The 26,388-nt window shown below is 38.3% G+C and overlaps 1 protein-coding gene across 21 annotated transcripts in view; it reads left to right on the top strand.

Annotated features, from left to right (window-relative positions):
* The window catches only part of PLEKHA5 (pleckstrin homology domain containing A5), a 162,373-nt gene that overhangs the window by 104,681 nt on the left and 31,304 nt on the right, over positions 1 to 26,388 (top strand). For 14 of the 21 annotated variants that reach the window (XM_048301926.1, XM_048301927.1, XM_048301925.1 and 11 more), the window contains 8 exons: positions 9 to 81; positions 3,497 to 3,597; positions 4,528 to 4,643; positions 9,684 to 10,151; positions 14,878 to 15,346; positions 20,408 to 20,491; positions 23,146 to 23,265; positions 23,944 to 23,997. In XM_048301926.1, the coding sequence (XP_048157883.1) occupies positions 9 to 81; positions 3,497 to 3,597; positions 4,528 to 4,643; positions 9,684 to 10,151; positions 14,878 to 15,346; positions 20,408 to 20,491; positions 23,146 to 23,265; positions 23,944 to 23,997 (1,485 nt within the window). The remainder of the gene's footprint in view (positions 1 to 8; positions 82 to 3,496; positions 3,598 to 4,527; positions 4,644 to 9,683; positions 10,152 to 14,877; positions 15,347 to 20,407; positions 20,492 to 23,145; positions 23,266 to 23,943; positions 23,998 to 26,388) is intronic. The other 7 variants (XM_048301918.1, XM_048301924.1, XM_048301930.1 and 4 more) reach the window with 2 other exon arrangements.

A 26,388-nucleotide genomic window follows, 5' to 3' on the forward strand; every position in this document is an offset into this window, starting at 1 on the left:
TCATGCAGGATAGCACTGGAATGAAGCTGTGGAAGAAGAGGTGGTTTGTGCTCTCAGATCTGTGTCTCTTCTATTACAGAGGTAAGTTCAGCTCCTGAGAGCTTCATTTGCTAATTTTGCTGGAAGCAGATGAATTTTGACACACCACTCAAATGTAAGAAATAAGCTGCTGCTTAACTTAATGGATTAAAATGGTTGTATAGCTGTCAATATCCAGGCCTGCTACTCTTATCTTTTTTTTCTTTCTTTCTTTCTTTCTTTCTTAATTACCACTTTCACATAATTGCTTCCTGCCTGCCAGGCTATGCTCAAAGGGCAAACCCATTCACAGCCACCTCTGTTACTAAATTCTGGGTTGTGGTTTTCTCACAGCTTCTGTTGCTAGAACTAAGTATGCCAGGTTAAATCTGATTTTTCATGCAAATTAAGCAGCTGAAATGGGGACGGGGAAGGGATTTAGTGCAGGGGAGCTGAAACTCTGCCTTTAGAATGATAAAGAAGATATATATGCCTTTGGGAACTCTAATCAGTGTTCATGAATGCTTATAAAATGAAATGTTGTCCAATTCCATGTGAGTAGAAGTCTCTGCTGTATTTGGAACAAAAGAATCTGTGAGTAACCTCATGTAGCTAGATTAGACTTATTTTACATGGAAAAAATTAGCTGCTTCTCATTCTAGTCTGGAGTTATGTGTGTTAGTGATCCCTTCACCATTGCAGATCATGAACTGTAGTGCTCCTGAGGAGATAAACATACAGGACTTGGGCGTAGGGAAACACAGACAATCCTGAAATAAAGTGTACGACCATATTAGTTTAAAGGAGGCTGAGAATGAAGAGGATTGTAAAGCATGGCAGAATGGAAGAGTGTAAACAGGGCCATCTGCAGCCTTAACTGTGGGTGAAGGGTAGCAAAGGGTTTCAGTTTGGGGTGAAACTTCAGAGTTGGTAGAACTGGTGCTGATGCTGGTGATGCTGCAAGCAGAGACTGATGAAGTTAAAATGGTGTTCTCTGAAAGTGCAGCATGGATCCAGTCAAAGACAAACCAGATCTGAAACATAAAAGCTCTGTTTGCAACTGGTTTAGCTAACAAATTCTGAATTATTCAAATACAATAATTAGACTTTGCTTCTCTATCCCAAGTGGTACACATAGTTGGATAAACCCCTGGTGAGTCAAAAATCAGGCTAAAATTTCAGTCATGGAGGCATCGACTGACTGATTCAGTTACACTGTGGTTACCTAAGTGGTCATTATATACTCTGTGCTTTTTACAGGCTTATTTTAAACATATCTTCAGGCTTCTTCTTCAAAAAGTTGTGAAGAAAGGGCTACATTATAGCTGCCTTAAGAACAGATTAAATTGAATGTAAGCACTGCACAGGAAGTTTGTCAAAATAAAAAAAGCAATAAGCAAAACCAACAACAAATAAATATAAATTGCTCCATAACCTTAGTTTTATTTTCTACATGTTAATCTGCCCAACAAGCTGAAATACAAGCAGAATAACCTGAATTGTTTATGTGATAGATGTAGCTTTTAGCTATCACTCACTAGAAAGTAGTTAAAGCTGTTAAAATGGAATTAAACCTGTGCAGTGAGAGTCCAAAATATATTAGAGGTGGCTGCTAAAATATAAGAAGCTTTTACACTAAACCTTTTATGTTTCTGTTAACTCTGTCTCAGATATTGAAAAAATAGAACAGGGAGAGTCATGCACTTGCTCCCAGATCAAACCAGAAACCGTGTTTGTGGTTGTGCAGTTGTGGTTGTTGAGTTTTTTTGGTTTTGTTAGTAGATTTTACTAAACTTCTACAATCGTGTTACAATGTTGGCAGCTGAAATTCAGTTTATAGATGAAAAGAAAAATCATGTCACTGTATTTTTTCACAGCTTAGAGAATACTCTTTTTCTGTTCCCCCATGGCATGAAGGACTGTCCACTTCCATATTGGAAGGTTGTTGTTGGCACAAATAAAAGTGCTTAGAACTGGACGGAAGATCTGCTTTTTTTTCTCGTGTACTGTTCAGACACAGCACACAAGTAAAGATGGGTATGGGGCACTGGAATATGTAGATAAAAGCAAGCCTGATTGGAAACAGATTTTTAAAATCTGGAGCTGGAATGTAGCGGTATGTCTTTAACAAAGACCAAAGTCCTCCAGACATGCAGCTCTTCAGTGGAACAAAAATGCTTAATGCTGTTATGTGGCACTAGTGGGGGGATTTACTCAGTGATTAGTCAAAATATAATCTAGCAGAAGAGAGCTTTTCCCCAAAACAGAAGTCCAAATAAAGTAAACCCCAACGTTTGCCACATGTTCTGAGACAGGGGGGAAAAAAGGCACATTTTTGTGTGTGGCTAGCAAGGAGTTAATATTTGAAGGGAAGGTGAGATGGTTTCAGTCATACTTAAGGGTATTGTTGAGTTCCTGAAAGCAAATCCACTCCTTTTCTTTTCTGCCTTCTAACTGGAATCATTTTGTGCTCATCTCTGCAGTTAAATAACTATCCCAGAAAGCGTAGTTTTTACAGCTAATCTCTCAGGTGATACTAAAATGTCTGGGCACAACTTTCTCCATATAAATAACTTAAATGAAGGTTCTGCCTGTTCAAAATCTAAGGACTAAAAGAAGAACCTGGAAAAGATTTGAAAATTCACACATAAGCAATAATCCTTTTGTGCTGTTGAAGTATTTTAATTGTAAGTGTTTATTTTTCGTGTTTGACATTTTGTAATACCTGTGTTTTCATCTTAATTTCATAGATACACAGTCATTTATTGTGGGCACTCTCTTCAACTAAGAGAAGAGTTATGGGGGACAGTCTCTTAAGATACTGATTACAAATAGAAGTTCTGTACGTGAAACACAATTAAGACTGACTTTGTGAATTGCATCCAATTATTCCTTTATTAGAGTATAATTGGATTTAAAAGCTGGATGTGGCTTTTAGTTAAAATGTCGATTTTTTATTATGATCTATTGATCTAAAATTTTGTGTAAGACAAGGTTCTGGGAAAAGGGTGTTTGTTTAGGGGGAGAGCTTTTTTTTACAAATTATCTGAAACGTATGCATTCTTACAAATGGAATGTAATTGACTGTAAACTCTTTGTGGGAATTATAGTTGTAATTTATAATTAAATATTATAATGGGGATTATGTAGCATAATATGCCTGAGATCAGAAGAAGAATGTGCACATTTTTGGTAAGGCCAACAGTCGTAAGCAGTGTTTTAAACTACTTGTGTTGTCATAGGTGTTTTTACTGAGCAGGCAGTAGATATGTGGTGTTCTTGTTCTTGTCACTGAATTAGAGGCTTGACTTCCATGTTCTCTTCAAAGTTAGTCTGGGCTCCTGGTTCTTAATGCATTCTCCTCTGAGCTAAACTTCTTGTTAGTGCTCGTGTGAGGCTCAAAGAGTTTCATCAAGTGTCTGAATGCAAGTATTGTGTGTCCAGAGGCTGTTTCTCTAATCCAAGTGTGCATTCCCAGATGAGAAAGAGGAAGGAATACTGGGGAGCATACTTCTGCCTAGTTTTCAGATATCTGTGTTGTCTGCTGAGGACCATATTAACCGCAAATATGCCTTCAAGGTAAGGGAATCAGCTTTTCCATTTGATTTTATATCTGAAAGCACGAGAGCCTGGTCATAAGAACTCATTTTTACAGAGTTATTTGGTAAAAAAAGATTGACAAACAGCTTCTGAGGCTGATTTTTACATAATAGAGTAGCAGAAGTTTCAAGTACTTAGCCTGATGTAAATATAGACATAATCACTAGAATGGGAAAATGGATGGATATCACTTAGTAATAGGATTTTCTCTTTAGTTCGTGGATCTTAAATATTTGGTGGTGCTTACTAATTGTAAACCAGCATCTGCAGCTGGACTTAGCCCACTAATGAAAGTTCGTTAGTTATTTAGATACAAAGTATCTTTACACATAAATAAGAATAATCATTTATTATCACTTAAATCACAAAATTACATGAATCACTCTCAGGAGTGTTTTATGACAATCTTTTAAATCATGGTATAAATTACTTTACTAAGTATTTTGTCCTGACTTTTTTTGTTGTTGTTTTATGAGCTCCTTTTGGCGCTTCATTTGGTCTCCTAAGCAAGACATCATTTATTTACTATGGTAAGTACAAATTAAAACTTACTGTATCATTCAGACTGCCAAAATCCATGCCAAAATCTTATTTATAAGAATTATATTAATCTATATTAATGAATGCTCAATATAGTTTTTAGTAGATTGAAGAAATTTAAGTGCTTTTTATGTAATGTATTAATGAAGAAGCCACTATGATTGAAAATTACAGGCAGTTATTTTGAAAATATGGATGCAGTGACCAAGAAACATTGTAGTGTTCCTTTTGATTTTTTTTTTCTGATCATATTATTTGCAGAAGTCTTACTAGATAAAGCATTAGAGTGAGTATGCAGTAACAATATTTGTCTCTCTTCCTTTACAGAACCTTTCATTTTATTGCAATGACCATGTCATTTCCAATCAGGCAGCTCATCCAAACATGAGGACCTATTATTTCTGCACAGATACAGGGAAGGAAATGGAGTTGTGGATGAAAGCCATGATAGATGCAGCACTTGTGCAAACAGAGCCTGTGAAAAGGTAGTGTGGGTTGACAAAACAGTGGGACAGTGTATTGCTTTCTCTTACTTAGTTTATTTAATGAAAGGGTGGTCCTTAAAATAGAATGTAAATTGGCCGAAGTGATTTCTGCTTATATTGAAGACCCCTTACTAACTGGACAGAATTGGATAAAATTTTGAAGTAATAGAAATAATCTAAGTTCTGTTCTGAATATTGACTGTAAGGAGCTAGAAGAAAAAAATGAATTATCCCTTTAGCCAGTGGCATCAGAAGAAGTCCAGTGACAAATGCTGTGTGCAGGCGTGTTTGACTTCCCTGCCCTCCTGACTGAGCAACAGCAGCTCAACTGGTGGTAGCCTGTGGCTTAAAACTGTCATAATTCTCAAATTCACAGCTGGAGTTTCCAGCTAAATTAACCAGTTGTACCTGTGGGCAACCTGTGGGGAGCCATTCTTGTTCATCATTAAGCTGTTATCAAATTTATGCTTACCTGATCTGGAGCCTTATCTTTCTGTGCCTGTGTGTTGACAACGAAAAGCAACTTACCACCAGAAGCTTTGTGTTCTCAGAAACCGCACACTGTCTGCTGCTGTCTCTCCAGTGAGCAGTTTCCTCTCGGAATGTGGTCCCTAGGGTCAGCTCCATAGCATCTCTAATGGAGACCTCATCAACTGAAAGTTTAAAAGCTCCTCGTTATTGACAGCACAGAACTTATTGCTGATGGCTGCTGTCACTTGATCTGTTCTCCACTCTGTTAGTTCCTGCTACCCTGGAGCTAAATAAATGTCAGCAGTGCTGAGAAACTCTTAAGTTTAAAAAAGTAGTAAAAAAATCTCATGGACACAGGTACCAGAGAAGTTAATAGTAATAAACTTAATCTGAAAAAATGGGTTTGTATTGCAGATAGAATGGTAATTTACATATGGAGAAATTACTAAACCAAATCAAACCCACTCTACTTCAAACAAAAATCACATATCAATTGTAAAAACACTTTGTAGAGGAATAAAACTGAAGGGGGTAATTCTGAATCTTTTTCTGAACCAGTGAAGTGACCTTCATTTGCTATTTGCAGTACTGTGAATATCTGCCTGGATATCACAGGGAGAACGGGCTTGCCAACAGCCAAACAATTGTCAGAAAAGCAACTTACATAACATGGTCTTGTTGTTTTGGTTCAGGCAAGGAACCTCAGAATGAAGCAGAAGTAGTGTGACCTCTTTGAAAACTTTTTTGGTAGCCTGGAAATAATTACTTCAGACCAAATAGATTTCAAGAAACCAAGTCTCAAAGACTTTAATATCTCTTAGCTATAATAAGGAAGAAAACCCTTCAGACATCTGTTTTCTTAAGAATCCATCTTTTGGCTATCAAACCAGTTCTTGAAATGAAACGTAGCAGGATATGATCTTATGCAGAAGAAATACTTCTCCTTCCCTGTAAAAATCTGTTAAGTATTAAGTGTTTTATTACCTCATCTCTAAGTAACCTAAAGTTTGGCATGGCATGCTCTAAACATAAAGGAGTTTTTTTCAGCCAAATTTGGCAGTGCTTTTGTTTCTCAGAAGTTCTTTCAAGGGGTTCTGACATTGCACTGACTACAGTTTTCTCACAGACTAGATACTTGCAATACAATAAATGAGTAATTAAGAACTTGCTGCCATAGATATTCATGTAACCTGATGCTGGGCCACTTTTGATTGCCTGTTAATATCAAATGCCCAATGATAAATCAAGAGTTTTTTACAGTATAGTTCTTTAAATCTAGAAATCAGGGTACTTCACTGCTTATGGTACTCTGGAAATCAAATCCAACGGTCTGTGAAACCAAATCTTTTAAATAATTTTAGCACTTTAATTTGTGTCCTTATTTTTCTGGAGATGTGAGTTCTTTGGAGAGGATAAAGATAAAAGGAATATTTAAAACATTAAGTTGGTGGGAGGGGAGAGATGTTGCCAAGTTTTTCATAAGCTACTCTTCTACTCTTACTTTCCACACATAGTTAGTGACATAAACCACAAGTGAGATACTGAAGTGAGAAAATAAAAATGTACTCATTTCTCTTAGAACTCTTCTCTGTTAACAGCAGAAATATCCCCTTCTGGTGTTTAGTTGCAGGGAAGGACAAACAGTATTTGGCCCTATTAACTTAATTGTAATTACTCCTTTCTAAACATTTTTGATTTTACCTAGATAGTGCGTTGAAGTTTAATAATGTACTGAGAGACCTATTAGAATAATTAAACCACTTTAGTCAGTGATGAGCTACTGAAACTGATGACTCAAAATATGGTCTCAAACACCCTCTCTGGATCAGCAGAACATCTTGCTTATTCCATGCTGTATCCCTGCAGGCCACAGTTGGGTTGTATCTGAGTCCTGTTTGCTTGCTTGTGTTTGTAGATGGCCACGTCCACCAGCGCACTGATTTACCATTTTACCCTCAGTGCTGATTCTCCACTCTCCCAGGTTTCAGTGTCATTTCTCTGTCCTTTCACTGTCAGCTGCAGCCTTTGTTTCTTCTCAGTGATGCAGCATGTACTAAGAAAAGATTGCCTTTTTCCCTCCTGGTGTAGTTACTTTCCCTGAACAGCATAAGCCAGGCTGCCAAAAAAGCACTTGTTAGCATAGAGACGTCCACAGTGGGGGCTTACTGACATCACTGGGCTTGGAAAAGATGGCTTTTCCTTTTCAAATGCCTCTGCCTTGCTTGGTTAAATCACAACCCTCATGTCCATCTGATCATTAATCATGTGCTCCCCCCTCTCCAGCCCTTTCAGAATTATTTCTTTATATAAACCAGCATAAAATAGTACTTTTCCTGTATTGCATATTACATATTATACATATGATTCCTGTTTGGTTGCAGGAATCTATAAATTGCATTCAGCATATGCTGAAAGACCCATGTTCTATGCTCATTCTCTTCCTCTTCTCCCCATCCCGTCCTCAAATAGCCTGCAAGCCTCATTGAATATGTCTTTGAGAACTAGCTATAAATATGGAGCCAAATATACATATGGATTTATATTTGTTACATTTGCCTGTTAGTTTCTGATAATTTTTTCCCATATGGATCCTTCACTGTGGATCCTTCAGTTGCTCACACAGAGTTGGCTGATGTGGTTTCACCAAGTTAGAGAGCCCAGAACTCTGAATATCAGTCCTTCAAGCCTCTACAGCATCACAAAGATTGTAAGATGGAAATGTTTGGCTCTGCTGTGTATAACCATAGTAACAAGTGATACAGCATGAGGCTGCATGGAAAAAAAATTCTGTGATTTTTGGAGTTGTTGGTTTTTAATTAAAACACAGTGGAAAGTACTATGAGAGTGTGAATTGAACACAGTGCCAGGTTTTGACTTTGCCACATATAGGATGAGTGTCCTAGAGATGCCACTCTCCCTCTCCACCACGGATTTTCCACCTGTTTTTCTGCTCTAAAGCCCCTGGAGAACGATTTATAAAAAGTTTTATGTTATATAAGGGGGTGGGTGGTGCAGTTGAGACATGCTGCAAATATTAATGCCTGTGTTCAGAATTATTTGCAAGGTAGTCCTTATATTCATTTGGAAACTGCAGAGTGCTGGCTGAAAACTGAAACCTTAACACCCTTTTTGACATGATAATTGTGGGAAATGGAGTTTGCCAGTCAACGTTCCTGTTGGGAAACTCCTTTGGTTTCTGGTAGAAGACTGGGTAGTACAGTTTTGAGGTGGGAGTGAGGAGGTGATCCTTTTTTTTTTTCCACAACCTTGAGAAGGAAGCTAGGCTGAAATGTTTGGTCTCAGGAACAATTTAAGGTCGTGTGGGGGAAAAATAAATGCCTTTTGTTCACAATGGGATAAGCATTATTGCTCCTGGTCAGTTGTGTGTGTGCTGGCCTTTTTACAGACACTTGAACTGGACACAGTTACAAAGATGAATAATGCATTTGCAAAAAAAAAAAAAGCAGAACAGAACAAAAAGTTAATTCGACATCATCTTAAAATAAAGTGTTGTTCTTAGTTTGGTTTTACAGAGAGATGTAATCTTAAGGAATTGTATCTCTTCCTCTTCTTTCCTCCCATACCAAAAAAATGTAGAGCAAAACATTTTAAGGTGGTGGGTTTTTTCTAGTGAGCTAAAACCAAAACTCACTGTCTGAGCTGGAATTGAAGTTCAGGTCCTCCCAGTACAGCAAAAGATAGATCTTCTTGACATTTTGAAATTTTAAAAAGATCACTAATAGAACTGCACACATCGAGTACTTGTGTAAATACTGTAAAGCAGTAGCAATCCTAAAAATATCATTATTTTTGTGGTACAGTTCCTTTAAGTCAGAAGCTATTTTCCCCCTTAAAATTAGAAAAGCCGCAGTCATTTTCCACAAAACCTGTGCCAGCCAAAGTGATAATGTACCAGAGAAACCTAATTGATACCAATGGCCATGAAAAGTCATTTGCTTTCTTTAAAGGAGCTCATTGTATGCTAAATTCAGCAGTATTGTGAATCACAAGCTGCCTTTGAAAATCATCTGAATTTCAGGCTGTTGACATTTCAGTAGCTCTTGGAGAGCCACTGAATATTTTTACCCTTTAAATGTTCAGCCCTCCAGGAACTGAACATCCACTTTTTCAGACTCTGGCTTTATTTCCTGTTGTGCACATTTTTTCTAGGGAGTTGATTGACTGGTGACTGCAGAAAGAAAGTTACCTCATGTTATAATTGTTTTTAAAACAGGAAAGAAAGAGAGAAGTGTAGAAGAAAAAAATACACTTGCCAACCAGAAAAACCCCAAATCAACCAACCAAAGAGCAAACCAACCAAGCACTACCACTAGCACTAATCCCCAAACAAAATTAAAAACAAAAGAAAAAAACCTCCAAAACAACGGGAACAAAAACCCCCCAGCCTGTCCTCGATTATTGTGAAAACGTCCTGATTTTTTCTCTCAGAGTCAAGATATTGTTGTAAAATATATGGACAGGGGTTCACTGAAATAACTTTAAATTTTTCATTACTATTTGTAATGGATGCTTTTTCGGTATTATAGCTTGTCATATGTTCCCTTCCAGAACAGAGAAGTTCACTGTTGAAAATACATCACCTCGAGAGGCAAATAATATCTCAAACCATCGCGTGCTCATTAAGCCAGAGGCACAAAACAACCAGAAAAACAAAGAAGTGAACAAAAACGAGGAGAAGAAAGCTTTGGAAGCTGAAAAATATGGATTCCAGAAAGTCGGGCAAGATAAACCATTAACAAAAATTAACAGTGTAAAGCTAAATCCTTTGGGATCCGAGTACAGGACTTTGCCCATAAGCACCATTCCGGGTGGGCACTTCCGACCCGTCCATCTGAATGGATCTGAGAGTAAATCCATGGGAGTTGTGCTGGCGGACGCTGCAGATGGGGCTCATCACAACGCGGTGCAGGCACACATGGAGTCCGAGCGGGTTATGCAGAGAACTAATTCCATGCTGCAGCTGGAACAGTGGATTAAAATACAGAGGGGGAAAGGACAGGAAGAGGAAACAAGAGGGTAAGTACTGTGTAGTTTTTATTTTCTTTTTCTGTTAGGCTTTCTAATAAATAATACTTACTTTTGTACCCTGGTTAGTTTCTTTAAGTCTTGGTCTATATGACATAAAAACATTCTTCATTGTTCTTTGTAAGAAATGCCTGGATGACTTCTCAGAACAGATTTATGAAAGTTTCTTTTATTAGCATTTGAATCATTATTAATAAATTAAAGTATATTAATAACTCGATAAACAAAAATGGCCAGAAACCCTTTTTGGGCATTAGAAATTTCCCTGTCCTAGCAGGGAAATGATGTCATCAATCATAAAAATTCTGTTTCCTCTTAAAATCCCTTCTTGAAATTGCCCTCTCTTCTGCACTTTGTGTTCACAAATTCTTGTAATAATACTTTATTTGAAATTCTTAAAAAAATACTCCCAGGAGCTTTTAAACTTTAAACCAGCTTTAAATGAAGAGGGAGAGAGGAGATTTATCTAAAAGTAAGACACAGAAATCTAACTTGATGCTTAAACCTTCTCTTCTCATGAAATTAGCTATCTCCCAGTAATAATATTGAGCTCTAGTGCTTATTCATGAAGCTTTAAAATGATGGGTGAATGATTGACAATATTGGATGTCATGCCAATAGCAATTTCTCTGTCTGACAGAAGCGTAGGGACGTTGCTTCCAGGCTGGCTTACAGACAAGCAGCTCTAGCAGGAAAATGTAAAAGGTTTTTAATATTACATTTGATGGGAAGTATGGAGATGCTATCAAAGGAGATATTTTGAAGAGCTGGAAATTATGGAGTTTGAGTATAGATGGATGGCAGAGCAGAGCTTAAGATAAACCAAGTTCAGAAAATGTGTTTCCCCAACAAATTTCAAAATACGGGACTGGGGACTTCTCAGTTTTTGCAAAATCTTGAAAAATTTCCCTGAGTTTGGCTTCCACTTGCCAAGGTCGAACATTTCCTCACTGCCCTTCATTAAATATAATTAGGAATTGTTAATGTGTTGTTTCATGAGATTCTCATCATAAGTAGTTTGATCAAGTTTAAACTCGCAATACAGACAGGGACTTGCACACCCTGACATTTATTTTATTATTCAAACTTGCATAATGAGAACTCAGAAGGCTCATTGATGCAGTTAATTCTTTTAATTGGACTTTAAAACTTGCAACCAAACAGAAGAAATTAGAATAGCTGTGCTATTTTTCAGTTGTGAACAAGTATAAAAACCCTAAAACTGATTTCATTGTGGGAATCAAATAGCGGGAAGTGCGATTAACAATATGTTGCTAATTAACAGTATTTTATTCTTGAATGTAGGGAACACTTGTTTGCCTAGATAAGGGTGGTACTGATACCATAAATGCTTTCAAATGCAGTTCTACATAAAAGTAGCAAACTGGAGGAGAATTGGCCTTGAGCTATCTTTTTTGCTTTGCGTGGAAACGGCCTTGAATAGTGATCCAAATTTCTAAGGTACATAGTGATGTCTTTTAAATGTGGCTTCATTTAAATTTAAAATTTTATTTTTGCTCGGCCTGCCAATTTCTGGCTGGAGACAGAAATTTAAGTAGGATCAAAGTTGGTAAATGAGAGTAGAAAGAAGCTCTGGTTTATGTTAAAGCTTAAAGCTGGGGTGAGAGGCTCCTAAGGCTGTTTAAGTCCTGTAAAAACCATAACTTGAAGTTTTGAAAAAAGTAGCCTTTACTTTATGGGGAAAAGTTGCTGACTTTCCACAGAGCTGCTTTCCAGTGCATCTGTATTAGCGTGTCTGCCTTAGAGAAATCGTGGAGGACCCAACTGAGTATCTCTGGTGTGTCAGACTGAAAAAAAAAAATTAGGATGAATGCTGAAATGTTAACAAAGAGGTTTAATGTAATAACTATATGTAATAGAGGAGCTCTTAGCTGTCCACAATATAGAATGAAAAAGGTTCACTATAGAGCTACAAATTTTTTTAGAGGAACAGGCTGACCCCTCAGTAGTTTGATTGCCCAAAAAAGTAATGAGAGTGATGGCAATGGATTTTTAATTCTTGAAGGTGTTATCTGTTGTTTCCATGGATCTAGACATCTAGTTTGGCAAAAGCCACATGAATAAACTGCTGCCTTAAGGAAGACAAACTTTTTAAAACCAAAAATCAATGTGGTTTAAATGAAAAATAAACACATTACACTTCAGCATCATTTTACTGAATTTTGCACAAGTCAGTTATGAAAAAAATGTTTTCCACAAAAGTGGTTCCCTTGAGTGGTCTTTGTCAAATGCGAAAAAACACAGAAGGGTTGTTTGGGACCAAGAGATGTTTTTTTGTTGCTGCTAACCCAGGATGTAAGCCTGTCTCTCTGCCTTGCCTATATAAGATTCATCTGAAATAATAAATGCCTGCTATAAAACACCAGGTTTCCATCTGCACTCTGCCCCCCTTTCTTGATTCTTATGTGGAAGGTCTGTATTTGGGGCCAGCTGGTATTTGTGTTCATTAGGATGAAGGACTGTTCTGAAGTTTCACTACAAGGAGATATTCATAACGTTGCAGAACTGAGCCCCTAAAGGCTGAGCAGCAAAGTTGCTGTCCCAAATAGTCCAACTTGGACACCAGAACCACTATTGCTACCCAGGAGTAGTCCTACAGACAACCTCTAAAGGTGTCTGTAAACACATGTGGAAGCCTCTTTTTCGTATGGGAGCAATTATAAGGGAGCTATTTATGATGACAGCTGCAGAAATATTTTGCAACCTCAGACCCAGCTGCAGCAGTCTCCCCTTGTGTGCAAGACAGCTGGAAGCTGCAGTTCTGTCTGGAGTTGGGTTTTGGGTTTGACTGGAACAACATTTTTGCAATTATCAACATTACATTGGTGAAAATCTGTTCTGATTTTATTAAGTTATGTAAAATAAGGCTTAATACTGAGGTGATGGAGCTTTTACAGTGTTCATGGTTTACCAATTGAAGATGGATTATGTTATCTTTCTAAATGTTCAAGACTATAAGTAATTGCATGCAGATTTTAAATTGATGAGTTTACACGGTAAGAACTTCAGGCAGCTTTTTTGCAAGTTTGGGATATTTAAAGGTGCCAACAGGGTTACACTGCCCATTTAATTAATAAAATGTGTGAGGAGCTTCAGTGAGTGAGGTGTGTCTTGCTACTAAATATATTCATGAAAATGTCAGGCCTCACTGTAGCTGTTAATGGGGTATAGCTACAATTCTCTTCTGAAAGTTAGATATAGAGCTCAGAAGCATCTTGTTTATTTGCTTGTAAATATGGAGATGGACAAAATTATTATCATTAATGGTATGTTAACTAAAGAAATTTAGAGGTATTTAAGCAGATTTTGCAACAGAACACTAGGACTTAGAATCCCTTTTCCCTTTTCATAACTTTTTGCAAGAATGGGAAACTGTCCAATCTACAAAGCGGGGATAATTCTTTATTAATTCTTGAAAAGCTTCAGAAACTGTAGCAGATTTTGTACATAAAGCTCTTTATAGCAGTTTTCATCTTCAAAGTGTTACAGGTGATGGTAAATACTCAGCTTAACTATTTTCAGTGAAAAGTGGGTTTTACCATCATCAATTTCCCTGATAGTTATTCCAATAAGGATCTCACACGCATAATGCTGGTTTACCTTGCCACTCGCTCTACCTCATTTCTTTATTGTTTTTTTGTGGCACTGAAGTTATTCAAAACCATTTTCAGGTTCTGGTGCCTCGTGGTGCAGGCAGGGATTTTAGTTCGCATTAGTGTGGGGCGTAGCTGGAAGCTGCTGCCCTCTCATGGCTAAAGCAGGTCCAATTTGAGGCTGCTTTTGTTGTCTCTGAGCAAGCATCAATATGCCTGATCAGTAGCAGAAGGTTTTAAGAGGTGCTCATTTGCATTTTAGATAAGGGGTGAATGAATGAATCAATGTTTATGACCTAGATTTTGTCCTCCGAAAAAAATGAACAAGAAGTGCTTTGTCATACTTAGGTATGCATCGATCCTTGCTATAGGAAATTTTGCATTTCAACTAGTGCTGAAAGTTGCTAAATGACTGTAGAACTCCAAAATTTTAATAGTGCAAAAAATTAAAGAAATAAGCCTTTGAATTCATATCCGAGTTGAAAAGCAGTAACGTATTATTATCAAACAAAGACAGATATTGCTCTTTTTTCACTTGAATGGCTGATATGGAATGGCTTGTCTTTGACAATTGCAAAATATAATTTATTTAGACAATTACTGCAGTTTTCCCATGGAATGCTGTTAAAAGAATCTTTTTTGGTTTTTTTTAAGTACACAGTAATTGCTCAAGACTTTCTTAGGGAAACAACAGGATATTTTTTCACTTTTGAAGAAGCGAACATTTCAAATGGAAATATGGAAAACGTATGGAAACAGTGTAGAACTTTACAACTGTAAAAACTTTCACCTATCCAGCATATAGACAACTTGCAAGATTTGATCAAAACTTGACACTACTAGACTGGCAAACTGGTAAAAAGATGAAATATGGATTATATCAGCAAGAGCTAATCAGAGAGAAAGGATCCACTTTTGGCTGCTGCAGTGCATTCATTCAGTATCATTGGTTCTTGAACTGTTGCCTTGATTTTCTTGTGCGTTTTTTAAATGGCATTTGAAATATTATAAAAGGTGAGCATTAGCTGGATAAACCCAACCCATAGTGAACAACTTCATATTGCCATAATATTAATGCTAATAAAAGGAAACTTGTCTTCCAGCATAATCTCCTACCAGACGCTACCAAGGAACATGCCAAGCCATCGAGCTCAGGTGTTGCCCCGGTACCCAGAAGGGTACAGGACACTGCCAAGGAACAGCAAGACACGTCCAGACAGCCTCTGCAGTGTCACTCCCTCAGTCTATGACAGAGCCATGGGGCCCGTGAGCGCCGAGGACAAGCGGCGCTCGATGCGCGACGACACGATGTGGCAGCTCTATGAGTGGCAGCAGCGCCAGTTCTACAACAAGCAGACCACTCTCAGCAGGCACAGCACCCTGAGTAGCCCAAAAACCATGATGAATATCTCTGATCAGACGATGCATTCGATTCCCACGTCCCCCTCGCACGGGTCCATCGCTGGTTTCCAGGGATACTCCCCACAGCGGACGTACCGATCGGAAGTGTCATCGCCGGTGCAGAGGGGAGATGTAACCATTGATCGCAGGCACAGGACACATCACACAAAGGTAAAAATGCTTCATTTAATAGTTAAAACTCTCACTTACAGGGCTCTTCAGTAGAAAGTATCTGATTACTGCAAAACTCGTGTTGCACTGTAGTGTATTTTATTATAACCGAGATTGTTATATCACTGTTTTCATGGAGAAAGGTTTGATTTTAAAAAGTACTGGAAAATCTAAGGGTAGTAAAAATGTATTTTGTTAAAATACTAGTTGATGAAGACATGTCCTGATATTACTGTCCACAATAATCTGTTTCACTAAAAAAAAAATGAAAAGGAGTCAATAGGCAAATTATTCAGAATAGCTTGTGCATGTACAGAAATCTATCTCCTTTGTAGCTCCAAGAGGACTCAAAATCCCAGGTTTCTTTCCACATGCTGCTTTTTGTTCCTCAGCAACAAGTTCAGCTGCCTTGGGTTCCAGCAGCAAACCAAGTGTATTATTCCTTTTTATGCCTTTGAGTTACTAGGGAGATCACTGAAGACCAGTCTAAAAGCACACAGCCTTAGTGCTTGTCCAGTGTTAACTTTTCTGGTCTTCACCACTGAGAGGGAGACACAAGGAGCTGTAAACTTGGGTGCCATATGTGCCACTCTGATACATCCAGCCTGCTTGTGTTACCGTGGGTTTTAATGGATTGGAAATAATTGAGTAAAAATTACTCCTTCAGTTGGATGTAAAATACTCCTGAGCATTTTTCCAAAAATTTTGTCCTTGGATGTCTTCTTTTGATGCAGAGAAAAATGAATCTATAACTACATCTTAAAGCAATTTAAACAACTTAGAGTTGATCATCAGGTGTTGTATTTTAAAGTTTTTAGATCCCTTTCACCAAAGGAGTCATTTTGTTTTGATAGCCTTTATGCCTCAGCTGCTCTGGAAATGAGTAATCGGTGGTCCTCACATATCTGGGAAACATCACTGGGGTCAGGGCTGCAGAGCACATACTACTTGTCCTGTCAGCCATGTTTCTCTTCCTGATGTTTTTTTATCCTCATTAAACACTTTATGCTAGTATTTCATTTAGTATTTAGTATCTTTTATACAAGCCTCCTGTTTCCCTTGAGTTTTTCATGCTATTTGGTTTGTATTTCATTAGTTACACAACCAGCTTTTGCTGTTAACTCAAAAACACACCTGTCTTTAAGAGGTGGGAAATTAGAAGACTGATTATTTGAAATCAGTGGGACAAATTTAACATTTAAACCCCATCTACACAGAGATCGTGGGTTTTTTGATGGCTGTCAGTGGTTGGCTTTCTGTTTTTAGGTTCTCAAAATCCTCCTGAAACCCCTCTGTGACAGTGATTTGAAAATGTCACGCTGTGTCTCTCCAGAGCTTAGTCCCATCTGTGCCCATTAAGCGCTGTCCCAAGTTAAGAGGTGGGCTGAGCTTTCTTCTCCAGGGCTATGTAGCCTATATTTGTCATGTACAGTGCTGCACTTCTGCTTAGATGGCCATCTAAACAGAAAGTTATAGAATTTATCCAATATTCTGTAATTCTTCTATCATGAGAAGTTAAAACTTAGTGTGCCTGGCAATATGTCGGTTGTTACCTGCTGGAGTGTTTAACCCACAAGAAGATTGATTTTTGTCACCAATATATTTTTCTCCATGTACTGCAGGACTGTAATGTTAACATCTCTGGCTAGACTTCTACATTTGCAGAATTCCTATTAACAGTTGTTACCTTTTAAGCTTTTACCTTTTTTAAACTTGTTCACAAGTGATGAGTTAGAAAGAATATCTGGAGAAGGACATAAAACAATTAAAATACTCTTTATTCTGTATAACACAGAAAGGAGACTGATGTCCACTTACCTGAGGAATCATGACAATAAACTGTAAAAAATTTTGACAGTTTTATGAAGTCATTAGTCCTCCACTCAAACAATTGAGACCCAAGTGCTTTGAACCCATATTCCTGTACAAGTTTTCTGATTGAATCCAGTGGCATAGGACTAGACCAAAATTTCCCCTTATAAAGACTGTTCCCTGTAACAGCTGTGCTTGCACATGAAGAAATTTAAAATTTAGAAATGTGATGAGTCATTTCACTGAGAACTGGGGCAGTCTTTGGGCCAGACTCTCTTTGGGTTTGGATAGCTCTGTAGGAAGAGGAGCCAAGAAAAGTTCTTCCTATCTGTGATCCTTCACAGTGATTAAGTACAGATAAAACCTTCACAGTGACCCCAAGAATGGTGTTCTCAGTCCATGATCATCCTGTCAGCGGAAAATCAAAGCTGTTTCCTGGGAAAGGGTGAGAGCTGATCCTTGCTGGCTTAGGAACTGCCCGGGCTCCTGAATGCCCTTCACCTGCCTTAACTTTAATCTTTAGAAGTCCCTGTGTGGCAGAGAGTACTTGACCTCATCATCCCCCCTCTCAGTGTAAGACTACTTTGCAACACACTGTGGACTTTGTTCCAAACAGCTTCAGAGTTAGCTCACCAAACTTCATTTTGGTTTTGTTCAAGATGGCTTTTTTTCTGAAACGTGCAATTTTCTGTAGGCACTTAGTTGCTGCTTTTCTCTCCATGCTCCTCCTCTATATGCAGGTAGCTGCATGGGAGGGACACCACACCATTTTTGGGTTGGTTTTTTTTTTCACAATTAAAGTTTGAAGATCTTTCCTGGATCTCATCCTCAGCTGAACTGTGGTAAAATCAAATGGCAAGAGAATAAGGCTGAACTTGCAGGAGCTACCTCATGTGTTGGAACTGGAAAGATGAACAAGATCTTCTAGTCATCCAGTAACTTTATAAGAAACTGGACACTTACATACTTTGAACAAAAAGCTACTAAAAAAAGCTAAAGGCCCCAGGAGGAGAGAGGGATGCTTCTATGAGAGGTAGAAGAGGTCTCTTCCAGCACAGAGTCAAGGAGCCTAAGCCATGTGTACATTTATCCAAGCATCCTCCTCAGGCAGCCAAAAGCTGGGCTGTGTGGCCACCCTGCTCAGGGCAAGCTGTATTTTCTGCCTAAGTTAGGTCACTCTGACAGGCAAAGGATACTCAAGCTGAACTGCTTCCCAAGAGAAAAGGATCCAGAAAGAAGAGCTGGGTTTCGTTGTGGCTTTTGGTTTTGTTCTGCTGATCCTTTCTCTCCTCAAAGGATGAGGCAAGGGTGGTGTTGCAAGACATGGCAAACATGAACCAATTGTGTTCACGTCCACATGCCCATTTGAATGAATCTCTTTGTGTGTGAGTATTTCAGTTTGGAAATCAGTGAAGACACAGTTTGAAAATGCAGGAATGAGAACATAGTTAGCAGATGCCAAAACTTCCTTTTTTCTATTTTTGAATTGAGTGCTTGTATATGTTTAAATGGCATTGCCGACTCCAAAATAGTCACCCTTCAGTTTGAAAGTTTTCTTATTTCTTTTCTTATCAACTAATTTTCTGTCCTGTGTTGTGTCTTTCCTTACTATTCCAAGACCCTCCCTATTATTCTTGAAATAGAAATTGCATCTGCAGCCCCAAGAATGCTGCACTCCACCCACAGAATTTACTTTATCTAGCCATCTGCCACTAATCTTTTGAGACTCCAGCAAAACAGAAAAGGACTACCTCCCCAAATTGCTATTGTTCAGCTGTCCTTAAATGAACTGCATCATATGAGTTCCCTTTGCAACACTGGTGAAGCAAGTCCTCAATGTTTTTTCTCACAAATCATTGTAGATGTACTTTCCCGAGGTATCTTGCCATGACTGTGGATCTTCTTGTGCTAAACCTGTCTCTTGTTTTCCAGGCTTCCTTTAAAATTTCTATTAACCGTTTAATATTTATTAATATTTCATATTTTTCACTGTTCTTAGCCAATGTCTACATTTATTAAATAATAAAGATCCACTCTGGGGAATATTATTGGTTATATTGCTTGTGCTTTGGAAATAGAACTGTAGTCTGTTGGTATATCATCAGACATAAATGTGATTTGTGGGTCGACCTGGCTTGTGGCTGGGGATGGTGCATCAACTCCACCACTTCAGAGTGGTTCCCAGAAGTGATCTGACTCAGACCCTATGCTGAGTTATAAATCCTCCCCTGCTTCCTCCTTGCTTGGACAGAGTAGTAGTTTTCTTCTGAACTGTATTAGCAGAAAAAGAATTGCTTCCCACACCCCTGGCACTGGCTGAAGTACAAAAATGTGTATTTTTGTGTGTATAGGGAGGCAGAGGTGGGATGGTCCTCTCTTTTCCCTTTTATGCCTGCTCACTTCTAGGAGGTCATGTATGTGAGGCTGTGCCCACTCATACTCCTGGTTTAGGCAACCCTGTGGTGTAGGCAAAATATAGCCCTGCAAAACCAATGGAAGAACACTCAGGATATGCATTCTCTGAAGACCTGGACTACTAATATGATGAGAACAGGAACTGCCCTGTCCAGCAAACAAAGTTTGATCCAAAATTGAAGACACGGGAAATGTGAGATAGAACTGTGCTTGGCAAGGCCTGAATGTTAGTTCTGAGACCAAAGTCTTAAGGATATTTTAAGCTTTGCCTGTGGAAGTCAGTTGTGACACGCCACTTCCAAAGCAGGCAGCAGGCAGAAGTGTGAGCCCAGAAAATGGGCTCAGATGAAGGGATGGCTAAAAGTGAAAGATGCAGTGTTTGGGTGCCCAAACACACTGCCTGAGGAGTGTCACGGTGTCATGTCACTTTGAAATGTGATGTGGAAAAGGACAGAAAGACGGGGAGAAAAAAGGGTGTGAAAGGTGAGGGGGAAAGGGTGGGGAAAGGGAGAGAAGAAAGGATGGGAAACATGAGGGGGGAAAAGGATGAGAAACATAAGTGAAAAGCTAAAATTGTAGTTTACACAGTCTATCAGTAGGGCAACAACAAAGAGGGAGAACTGTTAATTAAATGAATCATGAAATTTGAGGTATTTCTAAAATTTAGACTACTTGAATGGCCTATGAAGTAGATCAGCAGGGAGCACGACTGGCACAGATCATAGCAAATTTTCATGAGAGTGAAGTTGGCTTGACTTTTTTTTTTTAGCATTTAAAAGTTCTTGAGTCTTTAGAAATAACTGTGGCTCATACTGTGCTATTTTTTTTGTACAGCATGTCTTTGTGCCGGACAGAAGGTCGATGCCTGCAGGTCTGGGTTTACAGCCTGTTAGTCCTCAGAGTCTCCAAGGCAAAACAGTGAGTTGGATTTTTATTTGGTACATCAGGAGTTTTTTAAAGAACAATCCTTTAAGTATGAAGAGGCAACACTGAAATTTTATTGTATTTAAAGCTTGCTTTAAATGTAGCCTTTATTTAAATTATCAAGGAGAGAAGTGCTCTGTGGTTCCACGGAATTTTGAGAATTATTGTGTAGCTGCTGAGTCAAGGTTTTCTTTGGGAAATACAGATTTATTATTTTTTAATCATCGTTGATACATTGCTGAAATTCCTGGGAGAGGGTAGACTACATCACAGAGCACTTATTTCTCCATTAATTATTTAGAAAATCCTAGAAGTAAAGTTTGGCTTTTTTTGGATATGTAAGAGATACTAAAACAGCATTTTGTAAAATGATGTCCTTTCTGACACTTTACTGTGGTAGAGCTGAAATTCTCATTGAAGATGTTTCTTCAAAGTGATATTGTTGAGTACTGTCCACTTTCCTAATTGAAACATGACTCTCAGCCAAAAAACTGCCCTAAATTTATGTCATTTCTTTTTACCAGTTTTTGTCTCCTTTTTTGCCATCTCTCTGTCAGTCTGAAAATACTGATTGAGAGAGTTATGAATTAAGAAAAAAGATTTTTTTTTTTCCCCCCTTTTGGAACCACGCTGTGGACAGTCAGTCCTTCCACTGCCTTGAGCCCTGTTTCATGCACTTCCCAGCACAGATTTCTGGCACCTTCAGCGACTTTTGTGGGTTGGCCTTTGGCAGCTGAGCCTTGCAGTCATTTCTTGGGGTTCATGGCCCCCTCAGCTCTCCTGGGCTCTGCTCATGGAGCTGGGCTGATCTCCACAGGGGCAAGGAGGTCCAAGCTTCTGCCTGTAGAACCCAGAAATCCTGCCCACAGCAGAATGTTGCAAGGGCCAGAGGAGGAAACCTGTAAGTAGCTCTGAGAAAATTTAGTGTTGTGCTTGTTGCAAGAGTCCCAAGACCTGCATCAAATGCACAGTACTTGCATCAACATTATGCAGGTCTAGAGAGGAGTAGGAGTTCCATTCTAAGGGCTCCTCTACGGAAAAAAGTTTGGATTGGAGTGCCATTAAATGCTTTATTCCTAATGCACTAAAATTGGGCCTTTTCAGAACATGCCAAAAGGAGTTTTGATCTTGAAAAAGTGGATCACTCACTGTTCCTTCTGTTTGAAGATGCTACTTCTTGTTCTCATATTCCTAAAAACAAGACTTCTTGTGCTTTGAATTGATGTTACTTTCCAGATTGAAAGCACTGTCGCCTGTTTTTGGAGAGAACTCGAAAATGCCTTTCATAGCAGTCTAGATTCTTACTCCTACTCTCTGAAATTTAAGTATTTTAAATCCAGGTATTGAAAGAGTACTGTAAGAAGGAAAACTACCTTTAGACAATTTGGGTTTGGTGTTGGTTTTCCCTCAAAAGCAAATGGTTTTGCCAACTGAAGCTGTGTGGAAATCCCTTGCTCCCTCTTGTGGGCTCGTCTGTTCCCTCACAAAAGTGCCAGTGCCATGCTGCTTCTCAGGGATTTTTCCTCTTTTTTCTGAGAAACATTTTCAGCATTTTTCATATGTGGTTCTCTGGAGCTCTTTTCTTCACTTCTTCGCTTTGCAGAAATTCTGTGGCTGTGGGAGAGAGCAAGCAGGGGTTTAGGAGGTTTTTGTGTTTGGGCTTTATTTAACTCACAGGGCTTGTGAGAAAATCAACATGCTGGATGGATATTTAACCTCTTGTAAGGCTGACTTCTGGAGAAGTGTAAGAAACAGAAGCAAACAGGAACGTAACAAAAATACTTGTGATGTCCAGTGGTTTGTTTTCTTTGAAGTATTGCTAATAGAAACGGTGTCCAGAAATGGTTCAGGTAGAGTTTCCCGAACTGACCTAATCTGATCTGTGTGGAATTACCTGACAAATACCCATTTGAGTTGGACTTTATTTCCATAATACATATAATCTTGAGTCTTAAATGCTATTCTTCATCCCTTCCTAAGGCTGTATTGTACAGCTTAGTCATAAAAGTAAAGCAATAAAATAACTGGCAGCCTCAGACCTGTGGAAGGTGGGATGGAAAATTATTTTTGTCATGCTTCTGCAGATTTATTTTTTGAAAGGTGATTATTTCTGAGGTAGTTCAGTTAACATGGGTTTGTCATCATTTTTTCTCTCAATTTTGACACATACATTTGAAGAACTATTTTAAAAACCCCATTGTCTTGAGGGCATGTTTTGATTCTTTCACCAAGCTCAAATGGCTGCCCGTGTACAGGTAATGACATCCTAAGGGCTGGAATTGTCTCCCTCTGACTTAAGTCAATATCATCAATTCGATATCCACGTCAGGAAAAGTTTGAGGACTGCACTGATTTCGTCCTGCAAAATCCTCGACTATTTTTGTCCTTAATAACAGAATGTTTCGCTTTTATGGCATTTGCTGGTTTGAGTAGTCAAAAGTTAACTTCATTTCATATTTGGAAGTGTTCAGTTGGGGAAGATGTGTTGTATGACTGTCAGAGGTTCTGTAAGGCACTCAGAAGGTGCGCCTTACGTTACTTTAGAAGTAAACTTTTTATAAAGGTGTGCCTTATTTTACTGAAGTGTTGTTTGGGGTACCAATTAACCTTTTCTCTGCTCTTTGGCTTCTCACACTGCACTCCTTCAGCCAGAGGAGCTGACGCTGCTGCTCATAAAGCTGAGACGGCAGCAGGCGGAGCTGAGTAGTATCCGGGAACACACACTAGCACAGCTCATGCAGCTAAAGCTTGAGGCCAGCAGCCCAAAGGTCAGCTACCAAGCAATGTGTGTCATGTTCCATTCTCACTAACTCCTAGTCACTCATTAATCAACGTTTGCTTTGTACTGCTAGTGCGAGATTTTCTGACTCCTGTGCGAGTTGAATAGAGTAACATTAATCCTTTGTGTGGGTGGTGTTCTGCTATTAACCCTTTGAGGTTTTACTTTTTGAAATAAGCCAAGTCAAAATCACATGGGAATATTTCAAAATACGTTCTAGTTCAGTTTTAAAATTTAAGTTGTTGTGATCTGTCGGTATTACAAACAAAATTAGTTGTGATAGATTAATCTATTGTTTATACAGCCTCCTCTCAGATGCCATCTTATTTGTAATTAATCTATGAAAAGCAGGATGTGTTTAAAACACAGATTTATCAAAGGGTTCATAGTTGCCTGTGTAGTGGACTTTTACATAAGCTTACTGTATTTTATTTGTAAACCAAAATGTAATGTAGTAGTTCATAGTCTGATTCGTAGCAAACTTTCATCACTTCTGTTTCGGGCTCAAAACTTGTTAACAGTTCAACAAAAAAAGGCAGTTAAAAGCAGCATTACGTTTCTCCATAAAACAGAAAGATCACTGTCTAGTTTGCATCTTTTAAAGCTCTTTTCATGCATTCTGCACCTTCTGTCCATTTCCTTTTTCTCTCTGACTGCTGCCTGCTAGAATGAGATTCTTTCACATCACCTTCAAAGGAATGCCATATATTTGGATCACCAGGTGGGATTTGCAATTTACTTGTGCATTTATATTTCTTAATGCTTTTTGCCTGCTCCTATCAAAGCTGGAAATATTTGGGGAGAAGGATTTTCAGTGCTTTTTATGAAGTTGGATGATGCCCACAGCACAGAATATCTTAATCGATCACAAATTTGAGATGTTATGGGGGAAAAAAAAAATCCCTAAATTTAAAATCTGTCACAAAACAGTAGCCAATCACCAATTAATTTTTCTGTTCTAAATATGTTCCTAATGTCCTTTTCATAATAACACTAACTGTAGCATTTTACCTTGTTTAACCAGTCTTAATATGATTTCCAAGCTCATATGACACACATGCAATTTATAAAAAATGGGTACTTCTGAGAATGTCCGTTTTTCAAATTAGGAAGAATTAGGTGTTTCTACAGGACATTAAATGAAAAGGAGGTCAAACATGAAGAAATATTTAAAAGAAATCATAACATGACTCATTTTCTCATTTTTCTCAGTTCATTCTGAAGGATTTATATAAGAGTAAGATTTTGGTTCTTTTCAATTTCTGCTATCTTATGGAGTTCTGTCTTCACGAACATAATTGATTGCCAAGTGAAGAATTGCAATATCACATACTTCTCTTTATAGCCATGTTGCATGACCAAGTAGGATTTCTGTACAAGTTGTGTTTGAGAAGTTTTGAAGTGGATTTTTTTTTTTTTTGCTAGCAGTTATAAAAGACAGTCATAATTGCTTAGAACTAAAATAAGCAACTGGATGACCGTTGGTTAAAAATACAAAAATCACTTTTTGTAATAATCTGCCTTTTAATGAGACTTTTGAGCCTTACACTTAAACCCATTAGAACTTTTATATTCTGCATGTTCCTCTACTGGGGTTTCAGTGAGTTATTAAAAACCCCAGCTCTGCACAGAGACAAAGAATACACACTCTCACGTGGGCTTGGTTCACCCAGTAGCTTTATTTTCCTGTTACCTCTTGAAAACAGGGTGGGAATTATGACCAAGTCAGTTGGATGGCAGTGCATTTCTAAACATCTCTATATTTTTTTATTTAAGGGGCTGCAGGAGGTCCAAAACAGTAGGAACAAACTGCTTGCTAAATTAGACCAAAATATTTCATCCAACTCAAATATTTCCAGTCTATAATATTTTGGAATAAGGGAGTGATTCTGGCTTCAACATTGAAATTCATTCTCAAGAAAGTATAACTGTTGATGTGAAGTGTAAACTGTGTTGTTGTTGCTTGATTAGCCAAGCTTGTGAGTATGATGGACAGGATTAAATGGGGGGAACTGTCTACGTACAAGATGCAAAGTGGTAAAAATTATTTTCCTTTTACTTGCACCAAGTAAAATTTAGCAATGTGATATGGTAAGTATTAATTTAGGAAAGTGTGTAAGTCTGTAGTTGTGCCATACCAGAGATGCAAGGAATCAGAACAACTTAGAAGTCAAGTCTGAAATACATTACCTTAATCACAAAATCATGGAAGAGCAGATTGGAATACTTGTCTCAGTTTCTGGTTAGTTTTTCTTTTTTTCTCCTGTTTTATAATACTGTCATCTACCTGTAGGAAATAAATCCCCCTGAGTGTCTTTTTGCTTTGAGTACCACTGCTCCTAGGGGTGGTATCACATTTGTAACTTCTCATTACTTTGCCAGATATCAGTTTCCCCTTATGCTGGAAAGCATAAAAATTCAAAATTTCTTCCAGTGTAATTGAGGCCTTTCCTCCTTGTTGCCAGCATCTGTAACCAGTGAGCATAATCACTTACCCTCTCTGATTTTAAATGTCCTGTGTACTTAAAGTAGGTATTTCCACTTGTATTTAATCTCTGAAAATAGTGTCAAAACCTGCTTTGCTTATAGCACATGGTGGGACTCCAGTCCCTTAATCTTCAACTCTCACCTTCTTGGTCACAAAGAGTTCACTACTGTACACAATAAATAGTAAGTTTGCTACAAGGTTGCACAGGTGACTTTTCAGGCAGACTAAAATTCACGTGTAGGGAAGGTAACTTACATTCTGTTGCAATAAGCTGGCTGCTGATTAGGTGGTTTTCTTATCAAGAATCAAGAATATTCCATCGCCGTTTTGAAATCACGCTTCGTTTTTGTACGGCTGTTTCCTTTGGCGATGCTTAGAAATTCTCGTGTCACACTTCCTGATGGTTTTGTATTATGCTTTCAGAATTTTTGTTGTTGTTGTTGAAGTTCAGAGATAGAGGGGGAAAAAAGATTGAAAAGACTTGGTTCACAGATACCCAGTCACATGATTTCTTTGATGTCTTAGGGCCAAGTAAATGGTTGTCCAGCACCCTTTTCTTTTCAAACCACTCTGCTGGCTCAAGGTTTGTAGAGTTGGGAGAGAGATTCAGGTCCAATTTAGGAA

Source organism: Corvus hawaiiensis, chromosome 4 (genome assembly GCF_020740725.1).
Source record: "Corvus hawaiiensis isolate bCorHaw1 chromosome 4, bCorHaw1.pri.cur, whole genome shotgun sequence".
Classification (NCBI taxonomy): domain Eukaryota; kingdom Metazoa; phylum Chordata; class Aves; order Passeriformes; family Corvidae; genus Corvus; species Corvus hawaiiensis.